Here is a 26,818-nt window from a genome sequence, read left to right as displayed (position 1 = left end):
CTGTCCTCAGAGGAGCTCACACTCTAATCCTACCATAGTCATAGTCTAATGTCCTACCATATTATTATGTATTTATATAGCATTGACATCTTCTGCAGCACATTACAGAGTACATAGTCATGTCACTAACTGTCCTCAGAGGAGCTCACACTCTAATCCTGTCATATTCATAGTCTAATGTCCTACCATATTATTATGGATTTATATAGCAGTGACATCTCCTGCAGCACATTACAGAGTACATAATCATGTCACTTACTGTCCTCAGAGGAGCTCACAATCTAATCCTACCATAGTCATAGTCTAATGTCCTACCATATTATTATTATGTATTTATATAGCACTGACATCTCCTGCAGCACAATACAGAGTGCATAGTCATGTCACTGACTGTCCTCAGAGGAGCTCACACTCTAATCCTACCATAGTCATAGTCTAATTTCCTACCATATTATTATTATGTATTTATATAGCACTGACATCTTCTGCAGCACATTACAGAGTACATAGTCATGTCACTGACTGTCCCCAGAGGAGCTCACACTCTAATCCTACCATAGTCATAGTCTAATGTCCTACCATATTATTATTATGTATTTATATACCACTGACATCTCCTGCAGCACATTACAGAGTACATAGTCATGTCACTGACTGTCCTCAGAGGAGCTCACACTCTAATCCTACCATAGTCATAGCCTAATGTCCTACCATATTATTATTATGTATTTATATAGCACTGACATCTTCTGCAGCACATTACAGAGTACATAGTCATGTCACTGATTGTCCTCAGAGGAGCTCACAATCTAATCCTACCATAGTCAGAGTATAATGTCCTACCATATTATTATCATGCATTTATATAGCACTGACATCTTCTGCAGCACATTACAGAGTACATAGTCATGTCACTGACTGTCCTCAGAGGAGCTCACACTCTAATCCCACCATAGTCATAGTGTAATGTCCTACCATATTATTATTATTATGTATTTATATAGCACTGACATCTTCTGCAGCACATTACAGAGTACATAGTCATGTCACTGACTGTCCTCAGAGGAGCTCACACTCTAATCCCACCATAGTCATAGTGTAATGTCCTACCATATTATTATCATGTATTTATATAGCACTGACATCTTCTGCAGCACATTACAGAGTACATAGTCATGTCACTGACTGTCCTCAGAGGAGCTCACACTCTAATCCCACCATAGTCATAGTGTAATGTCCTACCATATTATTATTATTATTATGTATTTATATAGCACTGACATCTTCTGCAGCACATTACAGAGTACATAGTCATGTCACTGACTGTCCTCAGAGGAGCTCACACTCTAATCCTACCATAGTCATAGTCTAATGTCCTACCATATTATTATGTATTTATATAGCACTGACATCTTCTGCAGCACATTACAGAGTACATAGTCATGTCACTAACTGTCCTCAGAGGAGCTCACACTCTAATCCTGTCATATTCATAGTCTAATGTCCTACCATATTATTATGGATTTATATAGCAGTGACATCTCCTGCAGCACATTACAGAGTACATAATCATGTCACTGACTGTCCTCAGAGGAGCTCACAATCTAATCCTACCATAGTCATAGTCTAATGTCCTACCATATTATTATTATGTATTTATATAGCACTGACATCTCCTGCAGCACAATACAGAGTGCATAGTCATGTCACTGACTGTCCTCAGAGGAGCTCACACTCTAATCCTACCATAGTCATAGTCTAATGTCCTACCATATTATTATTATGTATTTATATAGCACTGACATCTTCTGCAGCACATTACAGAGTACATAGTCATGTCACTGACTGTCCTCAGAGGAGCTCACACTCTAATCCTTCCATAGTCATAGTCTAATGTCCTACCATATTATTATTATGTATTTATATAGCACTGACATCTCCTGCAGCACATTACAGAGTACATAGTCATGTCACTGACTGTCCTCAGAGGAGCTCACACTCTAATCCTACCATAGTCATAGCCTAATGTCCTACCATATTATTATTATGTATTTATATAGCACTGACATCTTCTGCAGCACATTACAGAGTACATAGTCACGTCACTGACTGTCCTCAGAGGAGCTCACACTCTAATCCCACCATAGTCATAGTATAATGTCCTACCATATTATTATCATGTATTTATATAGCACTGACATCTTCTGCAGCACATTACAGAGTACATAGTCATGTCACTGACTGTCCTCAGAGGAGCTCACACTCTAATCACACCATAGTCATAGTGTAATGTCCTACCATATTATTATTATTATTATTATGTATTTATATAGCACTGACATCTTCTGCAGCACATTACAGAGTACATAGTCATGTCACTGACTGTCCTCAGAGGAGCTCACACTCTAATCCCACCATAGTCATAGTGTAATGTCCTACCATATTATTATCATGTATTTATATAGCACTGACATCTTCTGCAGCACATTACAGAGTACATAGTCATGTCACTGACTGTCCTCAGAGGAGCTCACAAGCTAATACTACCATATTATTATTATGTACTAGCTGATTGCCCAGCGTTGCCCGGGTATGTAATTGGCTGGTGTTGGCTCTGCATACTTTTTCTAACTCTAACACACAATTACTCACTGACCAAGTTTGTGAGCTTTGCGGTCTTTGGTGTCAATTAATTATGTAAAAAATGCCTCAAGGCTGTAGGGCAGCGTCACTTGGGAAAATAATGATCTCTACCCTAAAGTAGAAGTAGTAGTAACATAGTATATATACATAAATATATATCCCTATCATGCACATGCCAACATAACTAAAAATCAAACATGAAAGAATACTGAGAATTGGCTCTTGGGTGCATGAAAAGGATACAAAACTTTATTAATATAAATCACATATATCAAACACGTATCATAGATGTAAATATCCCATAAACCCAAAAAACCCAAAATAACCCAATAAAAGAACTCCTCGCAAAAACCACCAACACCATAGGGGCTGCAGTCCCCTAGATGAAAACCAGAACCTGCACCGGATGATAGATGTGGTACCACTGTTGTTAATGAAGTTAAAGGGTCGTGCAGTTCAACCCAAACATGTAATGGGCGATGAAAAGCATACAGGTGCAAACAAAGCACGTTAATAATTGGCCTGGAACGTGGAATGGACACGAGAAGGCAAAACCATGTGTAATGCTGGCATCAATGAGCAAGGTTTGAAGCAGATGAATGGCCTATAGGCAAGCTGATGGCATGCAAATATGGTTGAAACAAACTGATGGCATGCAAAGCACATATGTAGGCATGCAGTCCCTCAATCGCAGGGTGTGAGTTGGCATGCAGTCCCTCAATCGCAGGGTGTGAGTTGGCATGCAGTCCCTCAATCGCAGGGTGTAAGTTGGCATGCAGTCCCTCAATCACAGGGTGTAAGCTGATATAAGGCAAAGGTCTTCACAGAATATAGGCACATGTGGTAGATGGTAAAAACAGTCCCCCAATCGCAGGGCATGTGCAGCTAATCATGGCAAATGGATGCATAAAGCAATGTCCCTTTATAGTTACCAGGCTTGAGATGAAGCAGTCCGAAAAGCAATGTAGGTACAAACTTGCAAATTCCTTGTGCTGCCAGAAGGCTGACCCAAATAGTCCAAATGTTGGTATATGAAGGTTGGTCCAGATTGGTGCGGGTTCCAGAAGGTGTGGAGGAGAGGAGACGCTGTCAGGAAGAGCCTGACATGTTTCGCCGCACCTGGCGGCCTTATCAAAGGCAGACAGCGTTGGTATGTATATGGACGCCATAACGGCATCCATAAATACTGAAGGCGGCTGCGCGGCCCATCCCACCACGCCCCCAGTCGCATACATCATCACCTCACGCCCACAAAGTAGTGGGCGTGCGGGCAGCCAGCAAAAGGAGCGCAGATGCGCTCCACCAACTGACATCACAGAACGGCATCAAATGGCGCCGGCGGATGACGTCGGTGAAAGGGCAGCCCTATGGGGACAATGGAGGAGTGGAGCGCAAGGTGGCCACAGACAGCGCCGCCGCATACAGCATGCAAAACGCATATAAAATGCATATGAAAGTAGAAATAAAAACAACATACCCTCCCCCATCGCCTGAAATGGTAAATAACAGGACGCGGGGAGCAATGAAGGAAGGAAATGTAAATCACTGTAATATATAGATTCGCGCTATAGACATGGGAACACCATGAAATCAGGGACACCATATCCAAAAGCGCGGATCCTAACCAAACCCATAAATGTACATATACATAAGAGAGGCGGAGAGAGACCAGCCTATATAATAATGGCGTATTAACACCTACGTGGGAGTGATCAAACTCACCCGCACATATATAACAGGCCAAAAAATTACTAGTTTTGCCACTCATGGGAAGGAAGAGAGCAATCCAACAGGAGAGGATCACGGGGCCACATGAGGGGACCCTTCAGGATGTCGCTCGACGTGCACAGGAGCAAAGAAGCCAGGAGGGAAAAAGACAGAAAAATGTAGAGAACCGGAAAGGGAAGGGAAGGAGGGAGAAAAATGGGGATGGGGAAACAAGAACGCCAGGAGGAAAGAAAAGAAAGAAAAAGAGAGGAAAGGACGAAAATTAATATAGAGGGGGGAAAGACAGGAAAGGGGAGAAAGAAAAGAAAAGAGACACAGAATGGTAGAGCAAGAACAAAGTCACTCAAAACAGCTCCAGGTACTCAAAAAATCTGCGCTCCTTTTGCCGGCTGCCCGCACGCCCACTACTTTGTGGGCGTGAGGTGATGATGTATGCGACTGGGGGCGTGGTGGGATGGGCCGCGCAGCCGCCTTCAGTATTTATGGATGCCGTTATGGCGTCCATATACATACCAACGCTGTCTGCCTTTGATAAGGCCGCCAGGTGCGGCGAAACATGTCAGGCTCTTCCTGACAGCGTCTCCTCTCCTCCACACCTTCTGGAACCCGCACCAATCTGGACCAACCTTCATATACCAACATTTGGACTATTTGGGTCAGCCTTCTGGCAGCACAAGGAATTTGCAAGTTTGTACCTACATTGCTTTTCGGACTGCTTCATCTCAAGCCTGGTAATTATAAAGGGACATTGCTTTATGCATCCATTTGCCATGATTAGCTGCACATGCCCTGCGATTGGGGGACTGTTTTTACCATCTACCACATGTGCCTATATTCTGTGAAGACCTTTGCCTTATATCAGCTTACACCCTGTGATTGAGGGACTGCATGCCAACTTACACCCTGCGATTGAGGGACTGCATGCCAACTCACACCCTGCGATTGAGGGACTGCATGCCAACTCACACCCTGCGATTGAGGGACTGCATGCCTACATATGTGCTTTGCATGCCATCAGTTTGTTTCAACCATATTTGCATGCCATCAGCTTGCCTATAGGCCATTCATCTGCTTCAAACCTTGCTCATTGATGCCAGCATTACACATGGTTTTGCCTTCTCGTGTCCATTCCACGTTCCAGGCCAATTATTAACGTGCTTTGTTTGCACCTGTATGCTTTTCATCGCCCATCACATGTTTGGGTTGAACTGCACGACCCTTTAACTTCATTAACAACAGTGGTACCACATCTATCATCCGGTGCAGGTTCTGGTTTTCATCTAGGGGACTGCAGCCCCTATGGTGTTGATGGTTTTTGCGAGGAGTTCTTTTATTGGGTTATTTTGGGTTTATGGGATATTTACATCTATGATACGTGTTTGATATATGTGATTTATATTAATAAAGTTTTTTATCCTTTTCATGCACCCAAGAGCCAATTCTCAGTATTCTTTCATGTTTGGTATCAATTAATTTGCATTGTTTGTGGCTCCACACCCTTTTCTGAATTTGAACCCCAGTCATCCAATAACCAACTGTAGCAGGTTTGAGGCTTGTGCCATTAACAGTGCAAGAATGGCAGCAATTAAATATTCCCCTTGAAAAGCAATAGGTGAAGTTTCACTTTTGTAGGCTCCACCCACTTTTCTGAATATTAATCCCAGTCACCCAGTGACCAACTGTGCAAAGTTTAAAAACCCTGCCATTAACAGTGTAAGAATAGCTGCAGTTTACATTTTCCCAGTGAAATTTGTATTTGTCTCCACCCATTGATGACCTGGCGTTGCCCGTGTATGTATTTGGCTGGTGTTAGCTCCGCCCACTTTCTAGCCCTAATGCTCAAACGCTCAATGATCAAGTTTGTGAGATTTGGGGTCCTTGGCAACAATAATTTGTATATTCCCATAGAAATTAAACAAATCAGATTGGCTGTTTGTGGCTTCACCCCTCTCCAGCATTTGATCCCCAGTCACCCAATGACCAACTGTAGCAGGTTTGAGGCATCTGCTATTAACAGTGTAAAAATGGCAGCAATTGAAATATTCCACTTGAAAATCAACAGGTGAATTTTGATTGGCTATTATAGGCTCCACCCACTTCCCTGAATATTAATCTCAGTCACTCAGTGACCATCTGGGCAAAGATTGGGAACCCTGAAATAAACAGTGTAAGAATGGCTGCAGTTTACACTTTCCCAGTGAAATTTGTTTTTGGCTCCGCCCACTTTTTGTAACCTGGACACAAAGTCACTACTCAATGCCCAAGTTTGTGAACTTTGGGGTCCTTGGCATCAATAATTTGTATTTTCCCATGAAATGAAACAAATCTGATTCACTGTTTGTGACTCTGTCCACTTTTCTGAATTTGAACCCCAGTGACCCAATGACCAACTGTACCAGGTTTGAGGCTTGTGCCATTAACAGTGCAAGAATGGCAGCAATTGTAATATTCTCCTTGAAAAGCGACATGTGATTTTTGATTGGCATTTTTAGGTTCCACCCACTTTTCTGAACATTAAAGAGAATCTGTATTGTTAAAATCGCACAAAAGTAAACATACCAGTGCGTTGGGGGACATCTCCTATTCCCCTCTGTCACAATTTCGCCGCTCCCCGCCGCATTAAAAGTGGTTAAAAACAGTTTTAAAAAGTTTGTTTATAAACAAACAAAATGGCCACCAAAACAGGAAGTAGGTTGATGTACAGTATGTCCACACATAGAAAATACATTCATACACAAGCAGGCTGTATACAGCATTCCTTTTGAATCTCAAGAGATCATTTGTGTGTTTCTTTCCCCCTGAGGGGGGAATTCATAGCAGAACCACAACACTGAAGAACTTGGCAGCCTTCCAGACACAGGCTGACAAGTCTGACAAGAGAGAGATAAGTTGATTTATTACAGAGACTGTGTTAGTAGAAAGTGCTGCAGTAAGCCAGAACACATTAGAATAGCTTTTGGAACTTGTAGGATGATAAAAAACAGGATGCAATTTTTGTTACGGAGTCTCTTTAATCCCAGTCACCCAGTAACCAGCTATGCTAAGTTTGAGAACCCTGCCATTAACAGTGAAGAAGGGCTGCAGTTTACAATTTCCCTGAAAAATCTGTTTTTAACCCCACCCACTTTTTGTAACCTGGACACACAGTCACTACACAATGACCAAGTTTGTGAGCTTTTGGGTTCCTGGCATCAAAATTATGGCAATGGAAGCAGATTATCCAGCAAAGAAATCTGGCTGTTTGTGGCTCCGCCCCTTTACTGAATTTGAACCCCAAACACTTAACGACCGACTGTAGCAGGTTTGAGGCCTCTGCCATTAACAGTGTAAGAATGGCTGCAGTTGCAATATTCCCCTTGAAAATCAAAAGGTGAATTTTGATTGGCTGCTGTAGGCTCCACCCACTCTCCTGAATATTAGTCCCAGTCACCGAGTGGCCAATTGTGTCACGTTTGAGAACCCTGCCAATAACAGAATGGCTGAAATCAATCTAACAAATCTGATTTGCTATTTTTGGCTCCACCCCTTTAGTGAATTTGGACCCCAGTCACCCAATGACTGACTGTATCAGGTTTGAGGCCTCTGCCATTAACAGTGTAAGAATGGTAGCAATGTGAATATTCCCCTTGAAGATCAATAGGTAAATTTTGATTGGCTGTTGTAGGCTCCTCCCACATTTCTGAATATTCATCCCAGTCACCCAGTGGCCAATGTAAAGTTTGGGAACCCTGCCATGTTAAAAATTTAGTTGTTGGCACCGCCCACTTTTTCTAACCTTGACATACAGTCACTCAATTATCAAGTTTATCAGCTTTGGGGTCCTTGGTATCAATACTTTGTATATTCCCATTTAAAAATAAACAAATATTATTGGCTGTTTGTGGCTCCGCCCCCTTTCTGAGTTTGGGCCCTAGTCACCCAGTGACCAACTGTACCAGGTTTGAGGCATCTGCTATTAACAGTATAAGAGAATGGTAGCAGCTTAAACATTCCCTTTGAAAATCAAAAGGTGAATTTTTATTGGCTGTTGTAGGCTCCACCCACCTTCCAAAATCTTAATCTCAGTTACCCAATGACCAACTGTGCAAAGTTTGAGAACCCTGCCATTAACAGTGTAAGAATGGATGCAGTTTATATTTTCCCAGTAAAAGCTCTGCCCACTTTTTGTAACCTTGACACACAGTCACCCAGTGACCAAGTTTGTGAGCTTTCAGGTTCCTGGCATAAAAAAATGTGTGAATGGAAGCAGTTTATCCACCAAGGAAATCTGATTGGCTGTATGTGGCCCCGCCCCTTTAGTGAATTTGGACCCCAGTCACCCAATGACGACTGTAGCAAGTTTTAAGCCTCTGCCATTAACAGTGTAAGAATGGCAGCAGTTTAAATATTCCCCTTGAAAATCAATAGGTGACATTTGATTGGCTGTTGTAGGCTCCACCCATTTTCTTGAATCTTAATCGCATTCACCCAGTGACCAACTGTGTCAAGTTTGAGAACCCTGCGATTAACAGTCTAAGAATGGCTGCAGTTTACATTTTCCCATTTAAAATGAACTGCTGAAATTTGATTGGCTGTTTTATGCTCCGCCCACTTTTCCTGGATTTGTAACCTCGGTCACCAAGTGACCAACTGTGCCAAGTGTGGGGACTCTGGCTTGATTACTTGAGAATGGCAGCCTTTTACATTTTTCCATTGACTTGAATGGGTGAAATCTGATTTGCTGTTTGTAGCTCCGCCCATGTGTGCAGGGGGGACGCGAGACCCCCAGAACATATCATCCCAGGTAGTAAGGGATCTGTGTACCAAGTTTCGTTCAAATCGGTCAAGCCGTTTTCGAGTGATCGCGGCACATACACACACACACACACACACACATACATACATACATCCGATTTTATATATATAGATGTTTGGAATCATGTATCAGCATCCATAAATGCGTGTCTAGTGGATTTACAAAATTGGATGAACACCAGCTGGCTGAGGCTGAACGCTGACAAAACAGAGGTGTTGGTGGTAGGTGGTCCACACATGATGGATAAAGTTCAAAACGCTCACCACCTCAAACCAGCAATTGGGGGAGATACTGTACAGTATAAAGACTCTGTGCGAAACCTTGGGGTGATCCTGGATGGAAATCTAAAACTCAAACAGCAGGTATCAGCTGTCGTCAAGTCTTCCTTCTTCCATCTAAGAAATATAGCGAAAATCAAACACCTTATCCCAGCTGAAGACCTACCTGTCCTGGTTCATGCATTTGTATCCTCCCGCCTAGACTACTGCAACGCCCTGTTCATCGGATCTACAGATAAGGTTCTGCGCCCCTTACAGCTAGTACAGAATGCTGCAGCCAGACTCCTAGCCAATGCCCCCCGCAGCTCACACATCACCCCAGTACTGCAAACTCTTCACTGGTTGCCAGTAAAATGGAGAATCAATTTTAAGATCTGCCTGCTGACATTCAAGGCTCTACACCACATGGGACCCAAATACATAGCGGATCTATTGGAACTTTATGCCCCTCCACGCACCCTCCGCTCTGCCAACAAGATGAAGCTGGTTATTCCCAGGATACACTTAACATTTGGTGCTCGGGCCTTTTCCTATGCAGCCCCTACTCTATGGAACTCACTTCCACAATCAGTACGAGAGGCTACTTCTCTGGACAGCTTTAAAAAAAGGCTAAAAACTCACCTCTTTTCCCTAGCCTTTGAGACTGCATAATGCAGGGTCACAGCGCTTTGAGTCCCCAGGGAGAAAAGCGCTATATAAATATTATTGTTATTGTTATGTATGATTTTCGTTCCACTTCTCATGTGTACACCACTTTGTGTTGGTCTTTCATGTGGAATTCCAATAAAATGGATTCATGTTTGTGGCAGTAATATGACAAAATGTGGAAAACTTCAAGGGGGCCGAATACTTTTGCAACCCAATATATATATATATATATATATATATATATATATATATATATATATATATATATATATATATATATATATATATATATATATATATATATATATATATATATATATATATATATCAGCTTTGCCGTCGCCCCTCCCCCAGGCAAATAATAAGCAACTGGTTGTTCTGGATTCCAAGAATCAGAGACTTTCACTTTGGTTTCCTGTCCTGCTGCCAGCGATGGCGTCTGCTGATCGGAGCGAGGAGCTGGAGTGTCCCCTCTGTCTGACCATTTATACAGATCCTGTAATGCTGAGATGTGGTCACAACTTCTGCCGGGTCTGTATTGAGCGTGTGCTGGACTCACAGGAGGGGTCTGCAGGTTATTCCTGTCCTGAATGTAGAGAGGAGTACAAGGAGCGGCCTGGATTACACAGGAACATTGCTCTGAGGAACATAGCAGAGCGTTTCCTGACTACTCCAGATCAGGAGGAGGCCGGAGTCCATTGTACTTACTGTATCCATTCTCCTGTACCTGCTGTTATGTCCTGTCTGCTGTGTGACGCTTCTATGTGTGATAATCACCTGAGAGTCCACAGCAAGGCACCAGAACACGTCTTATGTGCCCCCACCACCTCCCCGGAGACCAGGAAATGCTCCGTCCATAAGAAGATCCTGGAGTATTACTGCACTGAGGATGCCTCATGTGTCTGTGTGTCCTGCAGACTGGATGGAGAACACCGGGGACACCAGGTGGAGACACTACAGGAGGCCACTGAGAAGAAGAAGAAGAAGCTGAGAGATGATCTGCAGACACTGATGGCAGAGACAGAGGAGGCTGAGAAAAGAGTCCAGAGTCTGGAGGAACGCAGGAGAAAAGCACAAGAAAAAGCAGCTGGTGAGACAGAGAGAGTCACTGCCCTGTTTAGAGACCTCAGGAGACGGCTGGAGGAGCTGGAGAAGAGAGTCCTGAGTGACATCATGAGGCAGGCAGAGATGATGTCACAATCCTATGATGACATCATCAGACAGCTGGAGATAAAGAAGGCGGAGCTGTCCAGGAAGATGCGTCACATTGAGGAGCTGTGTCACATGACTGATCCACTGACTGTCTTACAGGAATCAGACACAGGTGACTTGTGTGACACGGAGGACAGACATGATAAGCAGCTCCATGATGGAGGGGATCTGGATGTGGCCGGCATCTCACACACATTACACACAGGACTGGCTGAGATCATGTCTGGGGTAATTGTGCAGAAACGTACAGACACACTGGCCACGCCCCACTATCCAGGCCACGCCCCCACCCCTCCCCCACCGCACAACACACACAGGCCTATCCACATTCTAGTACAGAGGACAAAGTTCCCATCACTGCTAAACTCCCCAGGCCACGCCCCCACAGCTCCCCCACCGCACAACACACACAGGCCTATCCACATTCTAGTACAGAGGACAAAGTTCCCATCACTGCTAAACTCTCCAGGCCACGCCTCCACCCCACCGCACAACACACACAGCGCCAGGCTGGGGGGACACATATTGAGGCTGCACAGCAAACATCAGGGCTGCCAGTGTATGCAGACATATTACTGGATGTAACCACAGCTGCTAATGATCTACATATATCAGATGACAGGAAAACTGCATCCCGGTCACATATAAGGCAGAACCGCCCAGACACAGCAGAGAGATTTCAGGATCATCCTCAGGTGTTGAGCAGCCAGAGTTTCTCCTCAGGGCGACATTACTGGGAAGTGGATGTTGGGAGATCAGATAACTGGATAGTTGGGATGTGTTACCCCAGTATGGCCAGGAGGGGAGAGCAGTCACTGATTGGAGAGAATAACAAGTCCTGGGGTGTGTGCAGGGAGAGATGGTTTAATCGGTACTCAGTGAGACATGACAGTAAAGAGATCCGGTTACCTGGTGGGATCCGCAGTGATAGAGTCAGGATAGATCTGGATTATGAGGCCGGGCAGATCTCCTTTTATGCCCTGTGTGACCCCATCAGACACCTCCACACCTTCACTGCCACCTTCACTGAGCCCCTCCATGCTGGGTTAGGTGTAGATTGGTATGGTTATATAGCGATATGTGGGGGGAGTCAGGGGGTTTGAGAGCTCCGCCCACTGGTGACATCACAGGGAGAGGACTGTGATTGGCTGATTGTCCTGCCAGTAATTACTAGCTGTCTGTGATTTCCAGGGACATTTCCTGGTTTCTGGCCTGAATCATTATATCCTGAAAGCCTCATTTATCGTCACATGGTTATAGTTGTATTTGTATATCTGTAACTGATAATAATTTCTATACTTTGTACTGTACTGCCTGTGATAAGAAGCATGTCACATGAAACTAATTATTTCTATATATCGTTTTCATATATCTTGGATTGATTTTAAGTTTGCAAATTGTACCTGCTCATCTGATAAAAATTGTGCATTTTTTAAAAGCAGTGTTGTGTTTAGTATGGCTATGCCTATGTCACTACCATTGCTGTGGCTTTTGTTACTCAGCCACTGTTGCTATGGCTATTGCAACGACCCTGCTGTCGCTATGCCTATGTTGTTACTATGGCTATCGCTATGCCCCTGCTGTTGCTATGGCTATTACTATGCCCCTGCTGTTGCTATGGCTATCACTATGCACCTGCTGTTACTATGGCTATTACTATGCCCCTGCTGTTGCTATGGCTATTACTATGCCCCTGCTATTGCTATGGCTATCGCTATGCCCCTGCTGTTGCTATGGCTATTACTATGCCCCTGCTGTTGCTATGGCTATCGCTATGCCCCTGCTGTTGCTATGGCTATTACTATGCCCCTGCTGTTGCTATGGCTATTCCTACATGCTATAAACACAAAGGGCCTGTCACAGACCGCAAGGCCGGTCTGCGGATTGAATCAATCGATCAGCGTCAGAAATCCTCTCACACGGTCATTTTGTTCATCATGAAGGGTAACCCGCGTTCGCAATTTGATGAACCGACTCGCGGAGGGAACGTTCGGATGCCAACGGATTCACCTCACACATACAATTCAAAGATCTGCCACCAAGCGAGTTACACAGCCCGCTAATGTAATTATACTAGCACTTCGAGAACGCTCTATTAACCCTTAGCAGTATGCAGGAACCTGGGTCAGATCGTTATATCTGGGACGGGTTCTCGCATACGGGTTATAAATGTATACTTCTATTAAACACAGGGTAGCGAGTTCAGGAGAATAGGTATGATTGTGTATGTTCAGCAACAGGTCATAACCGCTAAACGATTTTTAAAACGTTTAATAACAAAAATGCATTACATACAGTTATATACACCAATTAACATATACACACAAAGCTTAAAAATAAAAGGGAATAAAATCAGAAAATTCTTACTTAGTTATGGCTGATAGTCCATTTGGAGAATGAAGAACAGAGTCCAGTTTAAAAGTAGGCATTAAGGTGAAGAGTCCTTGAGCACAGCATGCGGCGGTTCTCCTTGGAACTCATGCCTGGACTTTCCTGGTCGATGAAATTTGGAGAACTGAGGGAGGAGTCCCTCGCAACCACTTTTGACTGACCTGAGTTTTGGGCTGTCACTACCTGGAAAGTAGGTGTGTTTCAGGCGGGGTTACCTCCTAATCAGCAGGTTGCCGCCCCCAGACTCAGAGCAAGAAAATTTACCAATTATTCATAATCTGTGTAACTCCGCCCCAGACTGGCGCATCGCAAATCCAAGGCCATATTCATAAGCGGCTTGCGACCCTGTATCAAACGAGGCTACTCGTGCCTATTCTATCGCATGCGCTCTACGCAGGCCGGATAAAGTGGTTTTCCTATGGATTCCTGACAGCTAGAAATTTGTAGTTCAGGTGAATGATAGTACTGATTTCTAGGTATCAGAAAATGTGTTTGTTGTCTTTCTGTGCCAAACCCATTTTGAATTATTAATACATAACAGTCCTCTTTGTTTGAGTCTATGATTTTGGAGGGAATTGTCTTATCTTACTGGTTCGAGCTGGCTTTCTTTTGGGGGAAAGCTGAAGCAGGAAATGGTCCTCGGCAGGGGGTCAGCCAGGCGTGAAACTCCTTGCTGACCTGACACAGGATGTGGGGGAAGGTTACTGTACTCTCTGCAATGCTCTCAGAGGGGGGAAAAGAGAAAGGAAAGGCATTTAGTGTACAGTTACACAGCACTGACAGTGATAGTGCTGGGCCATACGAAAATCGTTGGCGATTACGCACACGACTTTCCGTAATGTTCGCCACATCTCTCCCCTACCAGTTGGGCGCACAGAGTGGGTCTGCCAGACCTGCTCTACGCGCCGCTTAGCGACTGAACGAGTTCTCGACTTCTTATCTGACTGCACTTTGGACAACTCACCAGAAGCATAAGGCCTCATGGTCCGGTGTGTCCCAGTGTCCGCTTTGCGGACGGTGCGATGCACACCAACAGGCTTACCTCTAAAGGCTTGGCTGGGTTTGTGTAGCACTTCCTGTAAGGGAGAGAGTCGTTGGCTGACATCCGGGTCACTTCCTGACTCTCGGGTGTCAGCCTGCGAATCTGGAAGCAGCGTGGCATGCCACTGCTCTAACTGACTACACCTTGGCACAACATTTTGGTCAGCACAACCTAGGTGGACATTAGAGCAAATTTTAAAAAACGAATTAGCCTTCACCTGGGTGGCGATTCTTGCCCCTTCTCCAGGAAGGACAGAGGGTGGACCTCTGGGCAGTTTTGCACTGGGTTGCTTCTGCAAGGGCAAGACATGCAAGGGTGAGACAGGGAAGGCACGGCCTGTCTCCACCAGCTGTTTGTTAACAGCAGGCAATGGTGGAGCACTCTGGCTGTCATAGCAGGAGGGGAGGTCTAGGCCCCCAGCTGCCTGCTCTGACACCTGGCCTGCTTCCACTGCCCTGCACGGATATGACCCAGGCAAAACAAGACTGTTACCTCTTAGATTAGAGACTGTCACATTTAAACATACATCATTTTTAGCACTGTGAGATTCAGCATGAAATCTATTAGCAACATCTGGTACAACATTAACATCACAGTTACGTTCATTTTTCACATCATGTACACATGTATCTGGAACAGCAGTGACAGGTTTAGAATCAGACAAACCGTGATTAGACAGCTGTCCACTAGAAGCAGGTACCTCTTCCTTGCCTCCTTCCCTAGGAGGGCTAGGTACCATTACCCTGGCTGCCTCCCTCTGTCCCACCCCAAGCTTGTACAGTACCTGAGTGGGTCCAGACTGGCAATCCGGGGTGTTGATCACAGGTTCATAAAAGGATCGTAGGGTGCCAAGATCGGTGCCCAACAGCACAGGCACTGGGATGTCATCTGTCACCCCCACAACTTTTGTCTGGCGTCCCCTTCCCCAATTGAGAACAACACGAGCTTTGGCGATGCGTGCGTGTGCGCCACCAACTCCCACAAGTGTGACACGCTCATTAGGCAGGAAATTCTCCCTGGCTACAAGATGAGAGCGAACCAAGGTAAGCTCTGCACCTGTGTCGCGGAAACCAACAGCGATCTGGTCGTTAACTTCCACGACTTGATGATTTCCGGAAAGTCGAGGATTTTCTGCTCCCATGACGAGGTAGGCGTGTGCAGTAGAGCAGTGTTTCTCAACATTTTATTGATATGTACCCATTTTAAAACCCTGTACTCACCAAGTACCCCCTAGCATAGTAAACATTATCACAAGTACCCCTTGACAAATATATATTTAATCGTAGTACATGGTAATTGGTTCTACACACTTTCAAAGCATTTACAATTGCTTTTAATTAGATAAAATACTAATTTGATGTTGTTTAAATAAGATTTTTCATTTTCTACAACTCTAAATTTGTTATTTTTGGTTAAGTACATCAAACCAGAGTACCCCCTTCAACCAACAGAAGTACCCCCTGGGGTACGCGTACCACACGTTGAGAACCTAGGCAGTAGAGGATGTGCTAGCCGATTCTGTGCTAGGCTCTGGAGACGGCGTCCTCACCTCGGGGCAGGCAGACTTGAGGTGTCCTCGCTGTCCACAGTGGTAACACTTCGGAATATATGTGGCCTCAGGCGGATGAGTAGCAGGTGCAGCATCCGGCCTCTGTGGCTGTGGGACCCGATTCCCACGGTTAGCAGGGGGAGGAGAGCTAGGTTGCGCAGGTCTCCCCCTTTTCCAGCTCTGGGCTGGAGGTTTGCGGCTGTCCGGCACATGGGTGGCCACAAAAGTGTCTGCAAGTTCTGCGGCAGCTTTGGCGGATCCGGGCTTCCGCTCCAGGACAAACTGCCGGACATCTGGAGTGCAGCAGTTCAGCAACTGCTCCTGCACAATGAGGTCCTCCAGACCTTGGTGAGAGTCTTTTTTAAGGCCCCGCGACCACTGCCTGAACACGGTCAGCAGGCGACTCTCCAGGTCGGTGTAAGAGTCGGTGTGGCCTTTCTGCAGGGAGCGAAACTTTTTGCGATAGACCTCTGGGGTCAACTGGTATTTGGCGATAATTGCAGCTTTTATCGCCTCATAGTCATTGTCTTTCTCAGCGGGTAAGTCCACAAACGCCTCAAGCGCTTTGCCCCGCAAGTTGGGTGTCAGATATCTCGCCCACTGCTCCTGGGGCAGATGATGCTGACGACAAGTCTTTTCAAAGGAGTGTAAATAAGTGTCCGGGTCGGTTCTCTTCTCCATTTCTGGGAATTTAAACTTTGGAGTCCCAAACGGGCCTGCTGTGGGCCGGGGTTCCGGAGCACTTTGTGAGGGATTTTGGCCTTGCCCTCGCAGTTTGGCCATTTCAAGGTCGTGTCGGCGGGAGGATTCTCTCTCTGCCGCCTCTTTCTCAGCAAGCCATCGGCGTTCTGAGGCTTCCCGTTCCGCCTGGCGTTCTGAGGCTTCCCGTTCCGCCTGCTCCCGGCGTTCTGAGCGGTCAGCGTCTCGTTCCGCTCTGTCAGTGTTTTCTCTGACAATCTGCAGGTACAGCTCAGGATTTGTATCCAACAGTCTTTGTAAAGCATGCTGCATTCCAGCCTCATCAACATAGGAACGGTTGGCATGGGCGGGCTCCTGCCGGCTACCATGCGCCTCAGCATTTAAAGCGATCGGTTCAGACGCGGTTCCGTTTTCCTCTGGGTCTGGAAGTGGGTTACTGTGCTCCAACCGCTCACTTTCCTCTGCCCCAGTTACAGCACCATCTGAACCAGGAGTGTGCTCTCCCAGCATCTGCTCCGGCTGGGTATCCAGTCGCAACAAGTCCTCGACCAATTGCGCTTTCTTTTTTCTATAAGTCCCAATGCCTTTTTCCTCACACAAGTTCACTAGGTCTGCCACTGACATTTTCTTGTATCTTGCTGCAGCCATTTTTGCCAAATAAAAGATAGGATAGGAAAAGAGATTGGGGGGGGAACTCTGTGCTATACGTTTAGTCTATATAAGTGGTAATGCACCGGTTATCGACCACAGATTTTGATGTGTTCTGGCACGTTAATCAAATAACGTTGCCGTTGATGTTCTGAACATACATAAATCCCAATAAGCTGCCAAACAATGTCACAGACCACAAGGCCGGTCTGCGGGTGGGGTCAATCGATCAGCGCCAGAAATCCTCTCACACGGTCATTTTGTTCTTCACGAAGGGTAACCCGCGTTCGCAGTTGATGAACCGACTCGCGGAAGGAGCGTTCGGATGCCAACAGGTTCACCTCACAGATACAATTCAAAGATCTGCCACCAAGCGAGTTACACAGCCCGCTACTGTAATTATACTAGGACTTCTAGAATGCTCTATTAACCCTTTGCGGTATGCAGGAATCTGGGTCAGATCTGACTATCTGAGCCGGATTCACGCATACGGGTTATAAATGTATACTTCTATTAAACACAGGGTAGCGAGTTCAGGAGAATAGGTACGATTGTGTATGTTCAGCAACAGGTCATAACCGCTAAACGATTTTTAAAACGTTTAATAACAAAAATGCATTATATACAGTTATATACACCAATTAACATATACACACAAAGCTTAAAAATAAAAGGGAATAAAATCAGAAAATTCTTACTTATTTATGGCTGATAGTCCATTTGGAGAATGAAGAACAGAGTCCAGTTTAAAAGTAGGCATTAAGGTGAAGAGTCCTTGAGCACAGCATGCGGCGGTTCTCCTTGGAACTCATGCCTGGACTTTCCTGGTCGATGAAATTTGGAGAACTGAGGGAGGGGTCCCTCACAACCACTTTTGACTGACCTGAGTTTTGGGCTGTCACTACCTGGAAAGTAGGTGTGTTTCAGGCGGGATTACCTCCTAATCAGCAGGTTACCGCCCCCAGACTCAGAGCAAGAAAATTTACCAATTATTAATAATCTGTGTAACTCCGCCCCAGACTGGCGCATCGCACATCCAAGGCCATATTCATAAGCGGCTTGCGACCCTGTATCAAACGAGGCTACTCGTGCCTATTCTATCGCATGCGCTCTACGCAGGCCGGATAAAGTGGTTTTCCTATGGATTCCTGACAGCTAGAAATTTGTAGTTCAGGTGAATGATAGTACTGATTTCTAGGTATCAGAAAATGTGTTTGTTGTCTTTCTGTGCCAAACCCATTTTGAATTATTAATACATAACAGTCCTCTTTGTTTGAGTCTATGATTTTGGAGGGAATTGTCTTATCTTACTGGTTCGAGCTGGCTTTCTTTTGGGGGAAAGCTGAAGCAGGAAATGGTCCTCGGCAGGGGGTCAGCCAGACGTGAAACTCCTTGCTGACCTGACACAGGATGTGGGGGAAGGTTACTGTACTCTCTGCAATGCTCTCAGAGAGGGGGAAAGAGAAAGGAAAGGCATTTAGTGTACAGTTACACAGCACTGACAGTGATGGTGCTGGGCCATACGAAAATTGTTGGCAATTACGCACACGACTTTCCGTAATGTTCGCCACAGGGCCTCTTTACTGCATTCTGCTATAGGTCATTACAGGGCCTCTTTGCTGCATTCTGCTATATGTCACTACAGGACCTCTTTACTGCATTCTAATATATGTCACTACAGGGCCTCTTTACTGCATCCTGCTATATGTCACTACAGGGCCTCTTTACTGCATTCTGCTATATGTCACTACAGGGCCTCTTTACTGCATGCTGCTATATGTTACTACAGGACCTCTTTACTACATGCTGCTATATGTCACTACAGGGCCTCTTTACTGCATTCTGCTATATGTCACTACAGGGCCTCTTTACTGCATTCTGCTATATGTCACTACAGGGCCTCTTTACTGCATTCTGCTATATGTCACTACAGGGCCTCTTTACTGCATTCTGCTATATGTCCCTACAGGGCCTCTTTACTGCATTCTGCTATATGTCCCTACAGGGCCCTTTACTGCGTTCTGCTATATGTCACTACAGGGACTCTTTACTGCATTCTGCTATATGTCACTACAGGGCCTCTTTACTGTATCCTGCTATATGTCACTTTAGGGCCTCTTTACTGCATCCTGCTATATGTCACTACAGGGCCTCTTTACTGCATTCTGCTATATGTCACTACAGGGCCTCTTTACTGTATCCTGCTATATGTCACTTTAGGGCCTCTTTACTGCATCCTGCTATATGTCACTACAGGGCCTCTTTACTGTATCCTGCTATATGTCACTTTAGGGCCTCTTTACTGCATCCTGCTATATGTCACTACAGGGCCTCTTTACTGCATTCTGCTATATGTCACTACAGGACCTCTTTATTGCATTCTAATATATGTCACTACAGGGCCTCTTTACTTCATCCTCAGTCATAGTGTAATGTCCTACTATATTATTATTATGTATTTATATAGCGCTGACATCTTCTGCAGCACTTTACAGAGTACATAGTCATGTCACTGACTGTCCTCAGAGGAGCTCACACTCTAATCCTACCATAGTCATAGTCTAATGTCCTACCATATTATTATTATGTATTTATATAGCACTGACATCTTCTGCAGCACTTTACAGAGTACATAGTCATGTCACAGGCTGTCCTCAGAGGAGCTCACACTCTAATCCTACCATAGTCATAGTGTAATGTCCTACCATATTATTATTATGTATTTATATAGCACTGACATCTTCTGCAGCACATTACAGAGTATATAGTCATGTCACTAACTGTCCTCAGAGGAGCTCACAATCTAATCCTTTCCAAAGTGCCTATTATAGTAGGACAATATGCAAACTCCATGCAGACTGTGTCCTAGTTTAGACCATAATTAAAAAAATCAGCTTTGATGTTGCCCCTCCCCTGGCAAATAAAGTAATAAGTTACTGATTTTACTAGATACCAAGAATCAGAGACTTTGGACTTTGTTTCCTGTCCTGCTGCCAGCGATGGCGTCTGCTGATCTGAGCGAGGAGCTGGAGAGTCCCGTCTGTCTGGACATTTATACAGATCCTGTAATGCTGAGATGTGGTCACAACTTCTGCCGAGTCTGTATTGATCGTGTGCTGGACTCACAGGAGGGGTCTGCAGGTTATTCCTGTCCTGAATGTAGAGAGAAGTACAAGGAGCGGCCTGGATTACACAGGAACATTGCTCTGAGGAACATAGCAGGGCGTTTCCTGACTACTCCAGATCAGGAGGAGGCCGGAGTCCATTGTACTTACTGTGTGGACTCTCCTGTACCTGCTGTTATGTCCTGTCTGATGTGTGACGCTTCTCTGTGTGAAAAACACCTGAGAGTCCACAGCAAGGCACCAGAACACGTCTTATGTGCCCCCACCACCTCCCCGGAGACCAGGAAATGCTCCGTCCATAAGAAGATCCTGGAGTATTACTGCACTGAGGATGCCTCCTGTGTCTGTGTAACCTGCACTCTGGCTGGAGAACATCGGGGACACCAGGTGGAGACACTACAGGAGGCCTCTGAGAAGAAGAAGAAGAAGCTGAGAAATGATCTGCAGAAACTGATGGCAGAGACAAAGGAGGCTGAGAAAAGAGTCCAGAGTCTGGAGGAACGCAGGAGAAAAGCACAAGAAAAAGCAGATGGTGAGACAGAGAGAGTCACTGCCCTGTTTAGAGACCTCAGGAGACGGCTGGAGGAACTGGAGAAGAGAGTCCTGAGTGACATCATGAGGCAGGCAGAGATGATGTCACAATCCTATAATGACATCATCAGGCAGCTGGAGATAAAAAAGGCGGAGCTGTCCAGGAAGATGCGTCACATTGAGGAGCTGTGTCACATGACTGATCCACTGACTGTCTTACAGGAATCAGACACAGGTGACTTGTGTGACACGGAGGACAGACATGATAAGCAGCTCCATGATGGAGAGGATCTGGATGTGGCCGGCATCTCACACACATTACACACGGGACTAGCTGATATCATGTCTGGGGTAATTGTGCAGAAACATACAGACACACAGGCCACGCCCCCACTATCCAGGCCACGCCCTCAACCCACCCCCACCGCACAACACACACAGGCCTATCCACATTCCAGTACAGAGGACAAAGTTCTCATCACTGCTGAACTATCCAGGCCATGCCCCCACCCCACCCCCACCCCCACCGCACAACACACACAGGCCATGCCCCCACTATCCAGGCCACGCCCCCACTCCTCCCCCACCGCACAACACACACAGGCCTATCCACATTCCAGTACAGAGGACAATGTTCCCATCACTGCTAAACTCCCCAGGCCACGTCCCCTCCCCACCCCCACCGCACAACACACACAGGCCTATCCACATTCCAGTACAGAGGACAAAGTTCCCATCACTGCTGAACTATCCAGGCCACGCCCCCAGCCCTCCCCCACCGCACAACACACACAGCGCCAGGTTGGGAGGACACATATTGGGGCTGCACAGCAAACATCAAGGCTGCCAGTGTATGCAGACATATTACTGGATGTAACCACAGCTGGTGATAATCTACATATATCAGATGACAGGAAAACTGCATCCTGGTCACCACGGCAGAACCGCCCAGACACAGCAGAGAGATTTCAGCATTATCAGGTGTTGAGCAGCCGGAGTTTCTCCTCAGGGAGACATTACTGGGAAGTGGATGTTGGGGGATCATTATGCTGGAGAGTCGGGATGTGTTACCCCAGTATGGCCAGGAGGGGAGATCAGTCACTGATTGGAGATAATAACAAGTCCTGGGGTTTGGGCGGGGGGTATATTCAGTGCTCCGTGAGACATGACAGGAAAGAGATCCAGTTACCTGATAGGATCCCCAGTGATAGATTCAGGATAGATCTGGATTATGAGGCCGGGCAGATCTCCTTTTATGCCCTGTGTGACCCCATCAGACACCTCCGCACCTTCACTGCCACCTTCACTGAGCCCCTCCATGCTGTGTTATGTGTATGGAAAGGTTGCATAAAGATATCTGGGAGGAGTCAGGGGGTGTGAGAGCTCCGCCCACTGGTGACATCACAGGGAGAGGATTGTGATTGGCTGATTGTCCTGCCACTAATTACTAGCTGTCTGTGATTTCCAGGGACAATTCCTGGTTTCTGTCCTGAATCATCATATCCTGAAATCCTCATTTATTGTCACATGATTATAATTGTATCTGTATATCTGTCACTGATAATAATCTCTATACTCTGTATTACTCCCAGTGATGAGCCGCCTGTGATAAGAAGCATGTCACATGAAACTCATTATTCCTATATCGTTTTCCTATATTTTGGATTCATTTTAAGTTTTCAAATTGTACCTGCTCATCCCATAAAAATTGTGTATTTTTGAAAATTCAGTATCGTGTTTAGTATGGCTATGCCTATGTCACCACAATTGCTGTGGCTTTTGTTTCTCAGCTACTGTTGCTATGGCTATTGCTACACCCCTGTTGTTGCTATGGTTATTGCTACACCCCTGTTGTTGCTATGGCTATTGCTACACCTCTGCTGTTGCTATGGCTATTGCTACGCCCCTGCTGTTGCTATGGCTATTACTGTGACCCTGCTGTTGTAAGGACTTTTGCTATGCCCCTGCTGTTTCTATGGCTTGCTATTCCCCTGCTGTTGTGTTGCTATGGCTATTACTCTACCCCTGCTGTTGCTATGGCTATTACTCTACCCCTGCTGTTGCTATGGCTATTACTCTACCCCTGCTGTTGCTATGGCTATTACTACACCTTTGCTGTTGCTATGGCTATTACTACACCTTTGCTGTTGCTATGGCTATCACTACGCTCCTGCTGTTGCTATGGCTATTCCTACATGCTATAGCCACAAAGCATAAAGGACAACCGAAGTGACATAATGAAATAGACGTGTATGTACAGTGCCTAGCACACAAATACCTATGCTGTGTTACTTTTTTACTTTCTCTGCCTGAAAGAGTTAAATATCAGGTATGTAAGTGGCTGACTCAGTCCTGACTCAGACAGGAAATGATTACAGTGTGACCCTCACTGATAAGAAATTCCAACTATAAAACACTTTCCTCGAGAGCAGGAAAGAGATAAAGAGGGTCAATAGTTCGTAGATTTTAGCTCTGGCATACTGCAATGAATGTGCCATTGAGCACAAACAATAAAACAGTAAAAACTTAAAAAGTAGATTTAAACATACAATAAAACTGTGGAATATCTTAAAGAGACTCTGTAACAAAAATGTCAGCCTTATTTATTCTATCCTGTAAGTTCCTATACCTGTTCTAATGTGGTCTGTCTTACTGCAGCCTTTTCTAGTTGCACTGTCTCTGTGATATATCTAATCTTCTATTCTTTGTCAAGCTTTGTCAACCCAGAGAGGAATGCACTGCCTCTGCTGTGATAGGGAGAAGTCATGCACGCCCCCTGCAGGCCCTCTGTGTGTGCTTTTATTGCTCTCAGTTTCACCTTGTCTGCAGACTGGAGTGCAGATAATTCACTATGTAATAAAAACCTGCAGTACAGTTTACTGTAACAAAAAAAATATTGTTTCATAATGTACGTCAATGGTGCGCCCTTTTTATCTATCGGCGTTGGGTGCCATTTTTAAATGACCCGTCCATAACACCTGATCAGTGCCACAGGTTGATTGCCTCCATGCCACGCCGCATTGAAGCAGTCATTTCTGCAAAAGGATTCCCGACCGAGTATTGAGTGCATAACTGAACATAATTATTTGAAGGATGACTTTTTTTGTTTTAAAAACACTTTTCTTTTATTGGTCGGATGAAATATGCTAATTTTTTGAGATAGGAAATTTGGGTTTTCATGAGCTGTATGCCAAAATCATCAATATTAAAACAATAAAAGGCTTGAACTACTTCAGTTGTGTGTATTTGAATCTAAAATCTATGAAAGTCTAATGTTTATCAGTACATTACAGAAAATAATGAACTGATGTGATCAATAAAGAAGCTGTGAACATATTGGTGGTGCCTGCAAGATCCTTTCTCTGCATTGACGGCTCTGGTGGTGTAGAGGGCCGACTGCTTGGGCACACCGTCTTCTATACATGGGTGCTGTCTCAAACCCCAACTTGGTCTCAGAAAATAATGAACTTTATCACAATATGCAAATTTTTTGAGAAGATCCTGTATGTATGTATATATATATATATATATATATATATATATATATATATATATATATATCTCTATCTCTATCTCTATCTCTATCTATCTATCTATCTATCTATCTATCTATCTATATATATATATTTTTTTTTTTTTTTTTTTTTTTATAGCGGTTTGCAAAAGTATTCGGCCAGATCTAAACCCAATCAAGAATCTGTGGCAAAATCTGAAAACTGCTGTTCACAAACGCTGTCCATCTAATCTGACTGAGCTGGAGCTGTTTTGTCAGAGGCGTATCTAGGGAAGATAGCGCCTATGGCAAGTACTGAAGTTGCGCCCCCCCCCCCCCCCCCCCCCCCGACCCCAAACACACACACACACTTTTTTTTTTCATATTAAAATGTGTGAATTAAAGGGAACCTGAATTGAAATAAAAAAAAGTTTGTTACCTGGAGCTTCTACCAGACCAGTGCAGCTGTCCCGTGCCTGCACTGTCACAGATCGAGTCTCTGCTCCCTCGCTACCACTTTCTTGCTGACTCAGCCATGTGGATGGCCACTGTGAAAATCTCGTACTGCACATGCGCTGGGACGCTCCTGGCCATGGGAGTGTGATTGAGGACCCGCATGGCCAAGGCTGCACAGGTGCAGTGGCCATCAACTGGCCAGTCGATAAGTATGAAACTAAGTAGCAGAAAGGGGGGAGGGGGGGGGGGGGGTCTTGAAAGATTTAATCTGTGACAAAGCAGGCACAGGGCTAATGCAGGGGGCTGGTAGAAGCCCCAGGTAAGTGAAACTTGTTCTTTTTTCAATTTAGGTTCCTTTTAATTCACACTTTTAAATTTGAAAAAAACTCACTGTGTATTGTAATATACAGTCTCCATTTTCTGTGGGTCTGTTGTGCTGTTGTGACACACAGGCTTCTAGGTGCTGGAAGAAGCCCCAGGTAAGTAAAGTTTTATAGGTAACAATCACTTAAAGGTAATATCCAGGCTATATAAAAAAAATAATAGCCCTTAACTTACCTGGGGCTTCTCCCAGCACCTAGAAGGCTGTGTGTCACAACAAATCCACATAAAATGCAGACTGAGAGAGACTGGATATTACGTTTAGGGGTTAAGAAAGCCTAGAAAAAAAGAAGTGGAAGGAAGAGAGCTGACCCCAGGTCACAGCTGGTCTGGAGGATATCTGCATATCAGAAGTTTCCCTTCCATGTATAACTCCTGTCTCCCGGCAGCCAGGATCCCCCACCCCCTGCACTGCAGAAAGTGAATTACAGTAACTTACTTGTCTCACTCATGCTGGAGTGTTCTTATTGTCGCGTTCTGTCTGCTAAATAGCCGGTGTGGTGTCTGATTTAGCTACTTCGTCTGATTTAGCTACCGGTAGCTAAATCAGACAGCACAGTGTGTCCGGAAAAGCTACCCTGTCTGAATTAGCTACCATGGCAAAAAACAAACCCTGTGTATATGCTGCATAATGTTGTTTGCCCTTGAGTGATAGGTTACAGATCTTATTTATGTAATAATTATTATGTTGGATATGAAATAGCCAATGTATTGTTCTTCTAGTTCAGCTCGTTCTTCTTATTATTATTAATATTGTTATTATTAGCGCTCCCCATTTTCTATACGCTACGCCTTCCACAGTTTTAGGGTTACAAGCGCCAAACTTTCTACACTTATTCGTCCTGTAGCAAAGTATATTGCTTGTGCTTTAATAAGCGATCCCACCCTCCGTGCCCCTGCGGCGGACCCCGGAAGACCCCTTTTTCCGTGTTGACTTTGACAGGGAAAAATTTTAAATCACTGCCACTCGTCCAAACTCGGACCACATATTGTAGGTGTAACCCCAAATAAAAATATGTATTTTGGGGGGGTCACCCTGAAGTGGGCGGAGCTACCAGCGGCCAATGAAAATTTGAAGTTACATTCACCAAACTTGGGTCATTTGTTAATGGAGTGAAGCTGAAACATTTTGTCACATTTTGGGGACCCCCAAAAGTGGGCAGAGCCATAATCAACCAATCAGATTTTCCCTATTGACT

General features: G+C 45.0%; 3 protein-coding genes across 3 annotated transcripts in view; 2 read left to right on the top strand and 1 right to left on the bottom strand.

Annotated features, from left to right (window-relative positions):
- Positions 1-12,407, top strand: part of LOC137525289 (E3 ubiquitin/ISG15 ligase TRIM25-like) — a 36,154-nt gene extending 23,747 nt beyond the window's left edge. The window contains exons 2-3 of the mRNA XM_068246344.1: positions 10,483-11,369; positions 11,693-12,407. Of these exons, the coding sequence (XP_068102445.1) occupies positions 10,483-11,369; positions 11,693-12,407 (1,602 nt within the window). The remainder of the gene's footprint in view (positions 1-10,482; positions 11,370-11,692) is intronic.
- LOC137524058 (cytoplasmic phosphatidylinositol transfer protein 1-like) overlaps positions 1-26,818 on the bottom strand; it is a 166,491-nt gene that overhangs the window by 78,415 nt on the left and 61,258 nt on the right. The window lies entirely within an intron of this gene.
- Positions 20,624-23,018, top strand: LOC137524057 (E3 ubiquitin/ISG15 ligase TRIM25-like). The gene has a single exon (XM_068243496.1). The coding sequence runs from the start codon at positions 20,633-20,635 to the stop codon at positions 22,667-22,669; it is 2,037 nt and encodes a 678-aa protein (XP_068099597.1). The 5' UTR covers positions 20,624-20,632; the 3' UTR covers positions 22,670-23,018.

The sequence above is a fragment of the Hyperolius riggenbachi genome, chromosome 7, assembly GCF_040937935.1.
Source record: "Hyperolius riggenbachi isolate aHypRig1 chromosome 7, aHypRig1.pri, whole genome shotgun sequence".
NCBI classification, from domain to species: Eukaryota; Metazoa; Chordata; class Amphibia; order Anura; family Hyperoliidae; genus Hyperolius; species Hyperolius riggenbachi.
The sequence above is the reverse complement of the archived record's forward strand: the minus strand, read 5'-3'. Positions and strand labels throughout refer to the sequence as shown.